The sequence below is a fragment of the Diabrotica undecimpunctata genome, chromosome 5 (assembly GCF_040954645.1).
Source record: "Diabrotica undecimpunctata isolate CICGRU chromosome 5, icDiaUnde3, whole genome shotgun sequence".
In the NCBI taxonomy this organism is placed as follows: Eukaryota; Metazoa; Arthropoda; class Insecta; order Coleoptera; family Chrysomelidae; genus Diabrotica; species Diabrotica undecimpunctata.
The window spans coordinates 146,284,617-146,300,442 of record NC_092807.1 but is presented as its reverse complement, the minus strand read 5'-3'; the positions used below and the strand labels follow the sequence as shown (position 1 = coordinate 146,300,442).

Genomic DNA, 15,826 nt, shown 5'->3' with positions numbered 1-15,826 from the left:
GGAAGAGATAGCTTTCGGCGGTAGTCTTCAAAGTCGGCAAATTTTTTTTAAGTTGAGAGGTGAATTTAGGCTCAAAATGCGATTTGGCAGTTTTTGTTGAGTTCACGCTGTGCCCTGAGAGATTTGTAAGACGGCGTTTCCAACCATTTGAGGATATCTTGCTGGATATATACATATATGGCATCTATATATTCAGCAAGATATCCCATATCTCTTGCTATAGAGAATCCTCTTGTTGGATAGAAAGAAAAGCCTTTCTTTCTATCCAGCAGGAGGATTCTTTTAAACGGTGTCCTTTTCAAATAGTTTAGAAACCTTCTTGTGTTTTGTTGCCCAGGAAATCTATGTAAGTATTTTCTTGATTTCTTTCTTTATAGTTGCCCCTCCCAGTCCCTCCTTATTCACTTACTTTTGACCCAGCTCTCCAACCAAACCAAGAGTGGCCGTTCCCAAACGTTTAGGTTTGTTTGTTTACCTTAGAGATCTTGAGATACAAATAAGGAGACAATGGAGAACGGAAAATAACCAGACAATAAATATTATTCTTTCTAGTCATCTAGTAACCTAAGAACCTCTTAGAAAACATAAAACAGCTGGGTCTTCGTGAACAGCTATATAAGACTATGGGGAAAGATATTTTCGATACGTACGAGAATTTTTGGGAGATACTAGAGCGTACCAAGTCACCTAGGGATCGATAACATAGAGTCCCACCAGAGCTTCATCATCAATCAGCCAATCCCGTCCACTGCTAGACATAGGCCTCCCTCAGTTCTTTCCAGTGTTCTCTACACTGGGCCGCTTGTAGCCAGTTTCCCGCTACTCTTTTTATGTCGTCGGTCCATCTAGTCGGTGGTCGTCCTCGGCTTCTTTTATAATTTCTGGGCCTCCATTCCATAATTCGTCTTGTCCATCGTCCATCTTGTGTTCTGGCTAAGTGTCCTGCCCAGTTCCACTTAAGTCTCGTGGTTCTTTCGATGACGTCTTGAACTCCTGATCTTTGCCTGATTTGTCGGTTTGTTATGTGTGTCTCGGAGGCTCACATTCAGCATTGCACGTTCCATGGCTCGTTGTGTAACTCTTAGTTTATTCGCAGATTTCTGCGTGAGTGTTAAAGTCTCTGCTCCATAAGTTTGTACAGGCAAAACACATTGGTTATAAACTTTTCGCTTGAGACACATGGGAATTGAACTTTTTAGAATATGGCTTAGTTTGCCAAATGCTGCCCATGTCAGGCCTATTCGCCTCTGTATTTCATTTGTTTGATTGTCTCTGTTTATTTTGATCTCGTGTCCCAGATATTTGTAAGTGTCTGTTTGTTGTATGGTATTATTGTCGATAGTTATATTTCCACTCATTACGAGATTTGTCATAAGTTTAGTTTTCTCAAAGTTTATCTTTAATCCTGCTCTTTCAGACAGACTTTTAAGCGAATGTAGCATAGAAACCGTATCCTGTAAGTTATCTGCGATTAATACGACATCATCTGCAAACCTCAGATGATTTAATCTTTCTCCATCTATATTGATGCCCATATCTTGCCATTGGGTGTTCTTAAATATTGACTCTAGAGCTGCCGTGAACAATTTTGGTGAAATATTGTCTCCTTGTCTTACTCCTCGACCTAAGCTGAATTTTTCTGTGTCTTCGTGTAGTCGTATACTTGATGTAGCGTTCTCGTAGATGTTTTTGATTAGTGACGTGTACCTGTAATCTATTCGGCTTTGATTTAGGGCTTCCAGTACGGTTTCAAACTCTACAGTATCAAAAGCCTTCTCGTAATCGACAAATGCAAGAACCAGTGGTATGTTGTACTCGATGCATTTTTCAATTAAGATCTTTATGGTGTGCAAATGGTCATTTGTGCCATATCCTCTCCTAAAGCCTGCCTGTTCTTTGGGCTGATAGAAATCAAGTTTAGGTGTTAGTCTCTTTGTTAAGATTTTCATAAAGAGTTTATACATATGTGTCAAGAGGCTGATGGGTCTATAATTTTCTAATTTAGTAATATCACCTTTTTTGTGTAACAAGACTATCACTGCATTGTTCCAGTCTTTAGGAATCGTACCCGCATATAAGCATTTATTAAACAGTTCGCTTACTGATTTTAATAGAATTTCTCCTCCTGCTTTTATTGCCTCAATAACGAGTCCATCGTCACCAGGCGATCGATGGTTCTTCATTTCCTTTAAAGCTGTTATTAAAAGGATATTAAAAGGATTAAGCTCCACCAGAGCTTAATCCTTTTAATATCGTAGGTATTTGGGATGAGTGAATTTTTCCTTTAAAGGGTTCAGTGCTGTCAAAGTCAAAGGTGACTTGATATTTTACTTTCGATAAAGGTGTGGACTAATTACACTAAGCAACTGTAATAAAGTTAGCGTTGTGGCACTTGTTTTAACTCTTTTTACTTTTTTCACTCTAACTATAAATAGCCGTTTTAAGTGCAGCCAATCGGTATAATATGAGGGACCATAAAGATAGAGCGTAGAAAAAAAAATATTTATTATAACTTATACATTATTAATATTATAAAAAAATCTAAAACTATAGTATATTAAATAAAAAAATTGTAAAACTTATTTTTGGATTTAGTTCTTAGTCTCTATTTCGGCATATTCGTATTAACGTTTTGCCCATGACAACAATCACTCCATCATCTTGAAGATCTTTAAGTGCATCTTCATACTGTTCTCTGGTTATCATCTACAACAATAAAAGTAATGATAAAAATAATAGTAAAAATAAACATTAAACACATTAATACATATATTATAAAATCAATTAAAAAATAATTCAAAATGATGTACAAGTCAAAAAAGTATAACAGAAGATATAAAAACAAACTAAAAGAAAATTATTTAAAATTTTGGATATTATTTGGATGATAATATATGGATAGTAAGAATCATACTTACCAAAGTAGAATTCTCTTTTAATTCTGTAAACAGCTTAGGATAACTGTATGTAGGTACCTGCCCTTTACTTTCAATGAGTTCCTTAACGGTTTGTGCTAATTCAAGTCTGCGTTTTCTAGCAGCACTGCTTAAACCAGTTGTAAGAATACCAACATCGATTTTACCTGAGAGAGGATCTGTTGCAGATTGTTTAAGAGCTTCACGATGTAACCTATAAAATAAATTGGTACATATAAAATTATCGTAAATGTACTATAATAGTTTAATAGTAGAATAATTATTAAGCAGTGGAAATAAAATAATGCTATTTTAAATGACGGTTATTGTATTCGCCTTTTAATGGTATGAGGTCTGGCAAAGTTCAACAACAAACAGTCACGTTGTAATTGGTAAATAAAGGGGGGAAATTGCTTGCGCTGAAAAAATGTTTAATAAACACAAAGAGCGAATTTAAAGTTTTTGTTAAATCTTGGGTAATTCGCGTCGGAAAGCTTGGTCCTTGTGCAAAGTGATTGATCGATCAACTAAAGTTGTCTTGTGAGAAGGTGACTTTATCGGGAATACAAACAATGTGGTAATGTCGACATGTTACAATGTACCTATATAAAATAAACGATAAAAATTACCTGTCAGCTTCTTCAACATCTTCCACTTCTACTTTTTCAGAAAATCTGACCTTAGCGTGAGCTTCTGAAAGGCGGATCAATGACTCCAATTGTCTCGGATATGCCGATATCTGGCCTCTACCCGAACCAATTTTTCTCATGTCTACATAGCACTGAATTAGCTTTTGGGAGGCTTCATCACTTAGTTTGGGATTAATATGTTCTTTGGCATAAGATATGTAATCTCTTAATATTGACATATCCTAAAATAAAACATAGATTAAAACAGTTGTAGTTGATTCCACCCTTTAGTATAATGGATCCACCTTCAATTATTTAGCCAAAAAATCTTATAACGTGATAATTCCCAGTGGTTGGCTGTATAACATAGTTAACAAACTTACAATGGAGTAAAAGCCTCTAGTGTAATTAGTATATATGTAATACAGTGGAACTTGGATATTACGACCTCGGTAGTTACGTCATCTCGGTTGTAACATCAATTTTTAATAGGTCTGGCCAAAAACTATTCGATAACATTATTAAAAACCCGGTTTTATTGACTAAAAATAAAGAAAGCCTCGTCTAGAGCGTCATAAAATTTTACAGTAGGTTGTCGGTTTTTATTTTATGAAGAATACAGTGCAAGGCGTTTCAGGCTTTGCGGCATTCTTCCTTCCAAGAATGTGAGAAAGCCCGATTATCCCTTCTGTGTACAGTTATGTAACCTTGACAGTTCTACGATTTCTTATTTATCAGTGCCATCCTAACAGTCAAATTTTCTGTTTCAGAACAGTCAGTTTAAGAAATTTTTGCTACCGTGAAATTGTGTTCGGCTCGTTTTGTTTTTAGATTTTAATTTAGTAATTAACTTTTTATTTTTTAAAATGGCAAGTTGTACTAAAAGGAAGGCTTTGCCTATTAAAGATAAAGTACGTGTTATAAGAGCATTTGAAAGTGGTCTAAAAATTGCTGATGTTTGTCGGCAATTTGGACTTGTTAATTCGACTGTCGGCTCAATCCTAAAAAACAAGTACAAAATTTTAAAAGCCTTTAATGAGGGAGAAAATGTTAAAAAGATTAGGAAGTGCATTCGTGGTGACGTAGATTCAGCTCTACTCAAATGGTTCAAGCAGTGTCGCAGTTCTGATATTCCTGTGTCCGGGCCGTTTTTAAAGGAGAAAGCTACAGAGTTCGGAAAACTGTTTGGTGAAGATTTCACATGCTCTAACGGCTGGCTAGATCGGTGCCCGGCACTCAATTTTTTTCGCGAAAATTGTTGGAGAGGCAAAACGTGTGGATGAGGACATGACAGGTGATTGGTTACAAAACAGATGGGCACAACTAAGGCAATCAACCATACAAGGATGAAGATCTTCAATCGCGATGAAACTGGTGTCTTTTACAAATTAACGCCAGACAAAACTTTAAATTTAAAAAATCAAAAATGTGTTAGTGGAAAGATTTCAAAACAAAGAGTCACAACTTTTCTTTGTGCAAACAAGACAGGTACAGAGAAAAGAAAGCTTTTGGATATTTAGAAAGGTTTACATCCTACATGTTTCAAAAACATAAAAACACTGCCTGTAAACTACACGGCCAACAAAAAAGCGTGGATGACTTCTGCTATTTTTAAAGAAGAATTGAGAAAGTGGGACAAGGAACTCTCTTCAAAAAAAAAGAAAAATTCTTCTCATAGTTGACATCTGTGCAGCATCCCAAGCTTAATTTGACCAATATCAGCCTAGTTTTCTTACCAGCCAACTGCACGAGTGTCTTGCAGCCTATGGACCAAGGAGTCATAAGAAGTTTAAAGTGCCATTATCGGAAACAGCTTTTAAAAAGGATGATTTTTTGTAAGGACAATGGGGAACCCGTGAACATTACCATCCTTGATGCAGTTCTGCGTGGAGTGCGGTTACGTCAGTGACAATTTGTAAGTGATTTCTTCAAGCTAAATTGACTAGTTTCTCCCAATATACAGGATGTTGACGAGGATGACGAAATGCCTTTGTCAGAATGGATACAAAAATTTAATGTAAACCAGAGAGAGTTTGGAACTGATCTTGACTCCTATATTTCAGTAGACGATCAGGTAGAAACATTTCAAATTTTAAGTGACAAAGAAATTGTGAAACAAGTGCAAAATGTAGAAATGAATGTTGATGAAGCTAATGAAGAAGGAGAAAAAGACGACTTTGATTGTCCTACAATCCAAGAAGCAATGAGAGCTGCTGAGACCATATCCAGGTTTACCAGTTCTGGGAGGTATCCATAACTACCAAAGAAGCAGCTCAGATTATTAAGGACGCTACAGAAAAACTTTACTTTTCGGAAAACGTTATGCAGAAGAAAATAACTGACTTTGCTTAGCATTAGAGAACTTTTTCATAAAAAATGTAAGTTTCATATACATGATATGTTTTATTTCTTAATTTTTTTATCCTAAATGCAGCTGTAATAATAAATAATGCTGTAATAAAATTTCATTTTTTTCTACCTCTTTTACACTCTGATACAGCGCTATTTTTTTACTGGACTCTTCAATGACGCTATATCCAAGTTCCACTGTATTACTAAAATAATGAAAATACCCAAAATGATTATAATTTTCAAAACGTTTTCGGTTCTATTAGACCATCATTAGTGAAACCTGAAAGTAAGTAAGTAATCCCACTTTAATGCAATGAATAGAAGGTGTAAAATTTTGACTTAAAAAAAAAAACATGTTTTATGATTAATCCCTTGAATATTTAGTGACCACGCAATTTTTGTCAGATCCAGTCGTTGTCTGTAGTCTTTACTTCATTGTAAGTTTTTTTTATGTCCAAAAAATGTTTGCCTCCATTTACTTATTACGTAGCCTTAGATGATAACAACCAGATATTATTGTGTAATAGTCATATTTCATTTCAAAATGTATTTTTTACGAAAGCAATATTCTATTAGTTTTTATAAAAAAAATATCTTAATTTATTGTAATTTTTGCCCATATTGACAATTTTATGTTGATAAATATACTAATATGAAAGGAAAAAAGAAGCTCTTTAAAATTGTAACATAACTTTCAAATATAACTCAAAAAAAAAACGTCCATTATGATAAAGTTTCCCGCTCAGGGCCCCTTTAAGAGGGATTATTTAAATAAATTGTAGCAATGGACAGTGGAAGGTATAAGCAGGCCTAAATAACAGATAACTCAGACACTTAACAGTAACTAACACCATGATAGCATTAAGACTATTCTAATTTTGAACACCTGTAAACAAAATTGAAAAAGTCTTGATGATATCCAATCTCCAATAGAATGGAGGCCATAGCTCAGTGGCTATGGTACTGGCTTACTGAGCCAGACTGCCTGGGTTCGATACCCAGCAAACACCAGCAAATTTACAATTTCTAATTTAACTCAGCCGTGCTTCGGAGGGCACGTAAAGCCGTCGGTCAAGGCTACGTGAATAGTCGTTAATACTAAAAACATGAGCCAGAAGGTTACACGAATGAAAGATGCACAATAAACCAATTGGTTGCAATATGACCGGTCTTAACAAACGCCTTTCGAAAACAAAAATTTCCGATAGAAGAGTTAAATAAAGAAGAACACCTTGCAGACACACCACTTAACGAATGCTAAGATTTTGATTGTTTCGAAGATCGGAGCAGTCCAGTAACTCAAAAAGAAAATAAAAAAAAATGGCGTACCTCACCATATATGGCGTTTGGTGTAGGTTAAAGGGTGCTGTAGATATTTTAAAGATTGAAATCAAATTAAATGTTTAATTAAAAGACATCAATTCAATGGTTACTTCTCCTGTTATATTACCCTTATTAATTATGCGGACTAGTTTATGACTTTAATACAGCAATACTGAACAATAACACTACTAAAAAATTTAATAACACATATATTACACTTAAATATTGTATTATTTAAAAAACTCACCAAAACTTCATCGTCCTCCTGATCTCTGGTTTTGTAGTAAAGTGATACTAAATGCCGAGCCAATCGTCTGTCGAAAATCTCATTTTGTGGATCCAGAATTAAAAATATTAGATCGAATCTAAAAATGTTACATATGGATACAATACGTCTATATACTTTGGAATCATAAAGACGATCTTGATTTTAGTAGCTAACCTTTTAAAAAAAGTTAATTCCTCGCAAAGTGTTACGCATGATATAAAATAAAATAGCACAGTTATAGCTTGTATATAAAATTATTCAGCTGTAATAGTATTATCCATGGACGTATAAACACAGATGGACTCAGTTATTTACATACAAATGTGAAGCCAAAATTATTTGACTAGGTCACATTCTCAGCACCTTCAAATGTTGTCACATTTTTTTATTAAAATATCTTATTCACGTATCGCTGAAAATATTACTATATTTATTTTATACTCTACAGGTGCTATGAAACCAAAATAATAATTTATTACTTATATTAATATATTTAATTGTAATTAAAACATCAAATGTGCACATAGTGTGCATATCATTTAATAATAGCGTATAACAGATATCAACCAATTATTTTATATGTAGAAGCACTGAAACCTATTTATTAATGGCAACGGTGTTTACATTTCTCTGTCTTATGGCTCTACGTCAAACTTCAAATGCTGTTCCATGTCATGTCCATGTTTGTTTACTTTTTACCCAAGATGAGGAAAAGTTGTTTTTCGATATTTTGGCTGTATTTTAAGTGATATTTGTAAATAGTGCAATAAAAAAATTATAACAATGGTGCTACAGTTTTACATTTGCAAAAAAAACGAAATATTTACATCCCAATGTCTCATTTAATTTGTGAGTACTGTTTGTTTACATTATTTAAGATGAGGAACTGAGGAAGCCTGTGTGTTTACATTTTAAAATATGTCTTTCATAGGCGTACCATTGGGTTTATTCATATTAATTAATGTATTGAACAAGACATTAGTTCATGAAATTAGTAAAGACATTTTTAAATTGTAAGTAGACATCATCTGATTAAAAAGATCTGTTTAGTAGCTTTTTAACTTAATATTTCTCATGAATTAACAATAAATTAGTGAAATGAATAAAACTCATTTATTTTTCTATGTAGGTTTCCAAATAGTATTGATTAATGATGAAACTTACTCTAAACTTCAACAGAGAAAACAGTATAAAAAAACCTTTCAAAAGCATCCTTTTTGGTTATTTAAACTTGTAAGGAAGCTGAAAAATATTTCAGATTTTTTAATAAAACTATAAATATCTACAACAGACTAGTTAAAAACCTTATGAATATTTTGATTACTAAAACCATACAAAATGTCCCAAAATCAATCTATGAGCATTTTGGTGACCATATGTATGATGAAGATGCAATCGATGGTCACTCTATGCAACTTTTAAACTTGGTTCTTGAGAAATATTTTAAAATTGGAATTCATCATGAAACGATCACTACTTTAGATGCTAAGACCGTGCGCATAAGAAGCGTTCTTACTAAGACTGTTTTATTTCGCAATCAATAAAAATTTATTTCTATACCAACGTCTTCTATTATGTCTATTTACCATTTTTACTTTAATATTTCTGTTCGGTAAATAGCTTTCCAATAATTTATACATTTTCACGCCTACTTTTTAATAAGTAGGTATATTTGCAAATAATTTTATGTCAAATGCCAGCAAGAGCTTTGGAATGATCAATAAATAATTTTGTAGCACAAACCCTTACTACGTGGAATCTATTGATATTGTATTAAAACAAATTTGTCGCAATTTGAAAAAATATGTTTTAACACATTATCAATAAATATAGGTATGTACTTAAATTTGACAAATGTATATTTTTTAATTGTTTTTTTTTATCGTAGGATTATTTGATACCTATTAAAAAATTAACTTGAGCTCAACTATATTTTATTGTATTAATTTTAAAGCAAATAAAATTGTATTTTATTTTTTCTATAAAAACGTGTTTTTATACATTATTACTACTTCCAATTATTAACGTCTGAATAATTATCCCCGCGAGTAAAAATTCAAGCACGCTTATGCTCATTGAAGAAGTATCACAGTCTATCGATACCCGTTTTACTCCCCTTTACCCCCTTGTCCAGGAATATCGAAGCTTCAAAACAGTGTGTGTTTAAGGTATCTTATTGCTGGGTCCATCTATGTTTATACGTCTTATGGTATTATCGATACAATAGCAAATACATTTTACTAAAAAGAAAACATTATGCACTGTTTTCTAAACGCAAGTTTTCTTGCCGTCTTGTCTTAAGTCACTTAAGTAAATTGTCTAAATAATCCCAGAGAAGTATATAAACTTTGTGAAAAGAATATGACTAAAAGAGCTTTCGAAATGACTTAATATAATATACAATAATTAATTCATGTTGGTTATCTTTGTTTAAATGATTTCATGTAAATAAAAATATAACTTACCTAGATAAAAGGGTATGTGGTAATTGAACATTTTCAATGATTGTCTTATGTTTGTTCCACTGAGATTCACTTGGATTGGCGCCAGCTAAAATTGAAGTTCTTGCATTCAACTGACAAATAATACCTGCTTTTGCAATACTAAGAGTTTGTTGCTCCATTACCTAAAAATTAAAAAAACACGTTTTTTCAAAACTGCTATATTATAATGCAACATTATTTAACTATTAACCACTTACTTCATGAAGTACACTTCGAGCTGAATCACTCATCTTGTCAAATTCGTCTATGCAACAAATTCCATTATCCGCCAATACTAGAGCACCTGTTTGTAGTACAAGTTGTTTGGTCTCTGTATCTTTGGTTACATAAGCTGTTAAACCTACAGCTGAAGAGCCCTTGCCTGAAGTATATTGGCTTCTTGGTACCAAATTATAGACATATTGAAGAAGTTGAGATTTTGATGTACCTAAAAATATAATACATGATAAAATTACTCAACAGTAGATATATCGTCGCCGTGGATGTGAAGAGAGCTAACCAACAAAAGGCAGTTTCGAGATAATGAGCATTTTAGATTACCATGTCCAGGAAAAAATACATTTTAGCTTATAACTTTCCTGTTCATTGAACTATTCCTAAAATTTTTTTTAGGATTTATCAAACAAAATGTTACCTACTTTGTACTAAACCAAACACTAATAAAACATTGATTTATATGAGGGTAGAAGGGTTTCGTTCACTTAGCTCCATTCACCACTAGATAACTTTTCACAAGTCATACTGTTTTTTGTTGTGTGAAAAAATCTATGTCTACGAAGTTAAATAATACAAGGTGATATTATGCTTATTTTAGTCTTTAACATTAAATAATATTTAACATTGAATATACAGAAATCTTAATATTTTATCGCTACTCGGATTCCGAATCGTCTGCAGCGATTCTCTCTATTGGTTTTAGAAGTCGGAGGTAGTAATCATGGTAGGTGGCTGGGATAGTACCTGACCTACAAAGATCTTGTAGATCTTTCAGTTTCTTAGGCTCTATTCCTTAAGCATAAGGATACAGTTTCGGAACCTCACTGAAAACATTGTTGTCAACTCGAGTGTTTCTACGAATGGACAATTGTTTGAAGTCTACCTGACTACGTTGTGTTTTATAGAAGATTATATCAAGGTGTTCTTTTCTATATTGTAGCCATTTGATATTTAACCACTTCATAACATCGCTATCAACTGTCTTCGTTTTGTCAATAATTAATTTTTCGCTGTTTTAAAATCTAAAAAATGGCTGTAATCTAGTTTCTTAACGACGTATAGAGGGTAATTTACTTTGGCTGTTCTTGCCACTGTATACCATCCATCAGACACATATATTTTAATTTTTCGTCCTCTACTTTCAATCGCAGAATGAACGCTGTCGCATTCCATTCCGGAATGTCCGGATTCCATGAACTTTTGATTAATAATTTGTAAATTATATCAAAAGAAGACAAAGCTTTTATAAACATTGCAGATAAAATGGAATTTATATTTTGACCTGTTGCAGTATCAGAATAAAATGTTACTTCACTCACTTCAGATGGTAGCTCAGAAAGCATGTTCCATAAGCATGTAGCTACTTCTGATGATCATTTTGTAGTTTGTACCATTCAATTCATGCCACATGTAGTACATAGCAACAGTAGTTTTTAGATTATACACCGTAAAATTGTAGGTTTTTACCGTTTATAATATAATTGCCCCACTTCTAATTGAGAAGTCAGTAAAAGCTTTTCCATATCCATAGTGAAGGTATTGAAAGTATTATAAATTTTAGCACGATCTTTGTCAATTTTCTTATGCTCTCTAGCCTCCTTCTTTCGAATTTGATGTAGATTGTATTCATCTTGATGTTTTTCTTTTTCGTCTTCGGTTTTATTTGTGAATTGCGTTCAAAAGCTACATAGGTCTGTTTTGGGTTTATGGAAACCATAGTTAAATTCGGTGCTAAATATATGTTTATAATAATAAAACGACACTGAATCTTCGCAATATTTACAATAATCCTGGTAAAGTCGTTTTTCAGACAAACTAGAAGGTATGTATTTCCTATTGGTTGAACTTCGACAATAGTAAGAATCAATCACCGGTAGTGATTTAATGTGATTACGCACTACCTCCTTTTAATTATCTGGGATTTTATTAGGGGGAACTTTTTGACCTATCTTGTCTTTCTCTATGATACCTGACGACTTTGACTTTTTTAAAGCCGTTTCAACTTTTTTTCCAGATATATCAAATGTACCCAGAAAAAACTTTTTACATACTTGGATGTTCTCGTCGTTCAACCTTAAATTGTACACCATAGTGTATTTGCGTCTAGAGGCGGCATCTTCATTATTTGTTTTATATCGCCGATTAGGTATTTTTTGCGTAATTCTACTACTGATAAAGCTCCATCTTCCTCTTTTATCTTGAGTAGAGTGAAAATCATCAAATAATTGTTGCCTCTTTTCCTGGCTAATTTTTTCTGTGCACCTATAGTGACATTTACAATTACCGGGTTTAACAGATTTTCCTCTAACAATATTACCTTTTTGCGAAATATGTTCCTTTAAAGAAAGTCTGAGGCTCCTTTGTTGATTGCATTTCCAAGTTGATGGAAGCCGTTTGCGTTTACGTATAAAATAAATTTAATACTTGTTACAATCGAGTACCGTGAGATTTTGCTTTAACAGCAAACCGCAGCTAACGATAAGGTGACTAATCGACTGTGTCATAATAATTTATATGTCTGTTGTTATTTGCATACTAAGCTCAAGTGTCTGATAGCTCTGTTCACCACTGACAATATGTTCAGTACCCGGTGGTGGTAAGTGGCATAGATCACTTCACTCCAAAAAATAAGGATTGTGAGTTCACTTAGCATCCTTTCACACTTTAGAATATAAACCATTTGAAACAACATATTCACTTAGATCTCTGCATTAAAATATGAAATCTTTCTTTCTGATTGTGATGCTGCAGTTAGCTCATTTTTAAGTGGGTTAGCTCTCTTCACATCCACGACGACGATATTTTGACCTTAATTTCATTTTTGCGTTTTTTCCTCTAATTATGGTCCTAGTTTGTAGGTCACCTTTATCCTAGTATGGAGGCCCCTCGTATCCTAGTTTAGACGCCCTCTTTTATTCAAAAGCGGACTGGTGTCGAAGCCCACCATCCGGTCTTAATCTGATTAACAAATTATCTAAATTATTGTGAGTACATTCTTCTATTTTAAGTCTAGTCAAGTGATGTTGCTTTCACGTTAAGAAAGTTTATTTAACAATATAAGGGACTGAATTTAGTTACGTTATAGAATTTAATATTTAAATTCTTTTTATAAACAGTAGATATTCATTATTCTTATTATTTGGTGTTAATAACAGTTTTAAATGTCATCTACAAGATATTATCAGGAATTATATATAGCCGCCTGGAATCGTTTTCGGAGGAGATTATTGGTGAATACCAATGTGGCTTCAGACCAAAGAGGTCAACTATAGACCAAATACATATGTTAAGAGGTATACATGAAAAATGTGTTGAATATAACATACCTATTTACAACTTGTATATCGATTCCAAACAGGCGTTTGATGGAGTAGATCGACAAAAGATGTTAAAGCAACTAAAGTATATTCGTTTACCAAATTCCCATCAGTAAACATGAGCACGTGTTGATATTCGCCGTCTCATTCGTCAAGAGGCTATAAAAATTAATTTATTGCCGTAAGCGAGACATATTCTCATGTTGCAGATCCTAACTTGCCATCATTTTAAATTCAAATTGTATCGTGTTGATTTTTAAGTTAATTATATTGTGTTATATTTATGTTATAGTTATTGTTAAGTTATTTACTGGTCGTGTTATTTTTTAGAGTTTAGTTTAATTGTGATATAATGATTAAATTTCAAGAAATTCTTACACTAACAGTTTCAAAAGTAAATATTTTTAAAAATCATATGATACATAGGTCGTACATCAGTACGACCCTGTTTGGCTTACACGTGGTTATGTTGACGATTGGGAATTTGTAGAATGAATAGGGTTTATCTATGTTAGGGATACCCAATAAGTTGGTTAAACTTATACGAATGACTCTGGAGGGTTCCAAAGCTATGGTGAGAATAGATGGAGATATGACGCAGGCCTTTGATATTGAAAATGGAGTTAGACAAGGGGATGCCTTATCAACAACACTTTAGAAGCTGTTGTTAGAAAACTGGATGTAAACGGCTGTATTAATACAAGATCTATGCAAATATGCGCATATGCGGATGATGTTGCCATAATAAGCCGCAACAAAAGGGTATTGAGCGAAAAAGTCATAGAACTGAAACGAGAAGCTGCTACGTTTGGTCTATATATAAATGAAAGCAAAACAAAATATATGGAGTGCACAAAATCGAATGAACATGAGAATCTTAAGGTAGACAACCATACCTACAAATATGCCTCCACTTTTCCCTACCTAGGCTCAATAATAAATGACAACAACAACATCAGTCAAGAAATACAAGCACGGATTCTTAGCGGTAATAAGTGCTTTTATGCATACAAAGACTTAATGAAAAGTAAGTTACTGAATCGTGAGTCTAAGCTGAGAATCTACAAAACAGTAATTAGACCAGTGGTCACATATGGATGTGAAACGTGGACCCTCTCAACCACTGATGAAAATCAACTGAGAATATTTGAGCGCAAAATACTAAGGAAGATATTTGGACCAACCCAATGCAGCGATAGTTCGTGGAGAATTAAAATGAACCACGAGCTGGATGAACTAATGCAGAGCGCAGATATTGTCAGATTTGTAAAATCACAAAGACTAAACTGGCTTGGTCACCTAGAAAGAATGCCAGATAATCGAGCTGTAAAAGTAGTCCAGAGATGGAAGCCCCAAGGAAACAGAACAAGAGGAAGGCCCCGTAAAAGATGGATAGACGACGTAGAGAGGGATCTTAAAACCATGAACATCAGGCAGTGGCGAAGGAAAGTATCCGACAGGGCAGAATGGAAGAACATTGTTAAGCAGGCCAAGACTCACAAAGGGTTGTAGCGCCATTAGAAGAAGAAGAAGAAGTGTATTTGTGTTTAAGTGTTGAAAAGAACTTAGGTTAGGAATAGAATCAGCTTCAAGATTGATATTAACAAATAGCATCACAGATCACATTGATGCAAACAATAGTATGTAAATGCAAACATACTATCTCTTCAAGAGCTCAAACAAAAACTACAAGAATCATCAGACTAGTCGACTAGTGAAATGAAGTGGTTAACAGGAAGGTACTCGCAAATTGACTTCTTGTACCTATTTCTTTTTCGGCCTTCTTTCCTTGGATTTTTGTTGATCGTCCCCAAAATGTCTTTTAACACAAGACCTTCTCGAGCAATTTTAACTGTTCTATGTTAAATAATAAAAAATAATGACAACAAAGATATCAGATACTAGCAAGGAACTGAATATATGATTAAAAAACTCACCTGGATCACCGCATAGTAAAATATTAATCTCAGCTCTGAAATTGGTTCTGCCCGAAGTAACAAAGGTTTTCTTTGTACCTCCAAATAGTTGTAGAAGAATGCCCTTTTTTACATCTTGGTTTTCGTAAATAGAAGGAGCAATAGCTCTTGAAAGTCTATCATATATATCAGGTTTTTGCGACAAAATATTTAAAAGTTCAACTCTTTCGGGTGTAAAACGGCGATCTTTCCTAAAATAAAAAATTTTAATATGTAGTAGTGTTAATTTGTTAAACTCAAAATTCAATAAGATTGTCAGTGACTCATTTTGTAAGTTCTAAACAGGTAAATATTGATTTATTTATCACTACACAAATTCGTTTCCC

General features: G+C 33.4%; 1 protein-coding gene across 2 annotated transcripts in view; it reads right to left on the bottom strand.

Annotated features, from left to right (window-relative positions):
* Nucleotides 1–2,488: 2,488 nt before the first annotated feature.
* Nucleotides 2,489–15,826, bottom strand: part of dpa (disc proliferation abnormal) — a 36,966-nt gene continuing 23,628 nt past the window's right edge. For both annotated transcript variants that reach the window (XM_072532987.1, XM_072532986.1), the window contains exons 8-14: nucleotides 15,462–15,691; nucleotides 10,189–10,418; nucleotides 9,953–10,113; nucleotides 7,467–7,584; nucleotides 3,545–3,786; nucleotides 2,919–3,129; nucleotides 2,489–2,706 (exon numbers count right to left, since the gene is read on the bottom strand). In XM_072532987.1, the coding sequence (XP_072389088.1) occupies nucleotides 2,599–2,706; nucleotides 2,919–3,129; nucleotides 3,545–3,786; nucleotides 7,467–7,584; nucleotides 9,953–10,113; nucleotides 10,189–10,418; nucleotides 15,462–15,691 (1,300 nt within the window). In that variant the 3' untranslated portion in view covers nucleotides 2,489–2,598. The remainder of the gene's footprint in view (nucleotides 2,707–2,918; nucleotides 3,130–3,544; nucleotides 3,787–7,466; nucleotides 7,585–9,952; nucleotides 10,114–10,188; nucleotides 10,419–15,461; nucleotides 15,692–15,826) is intronic.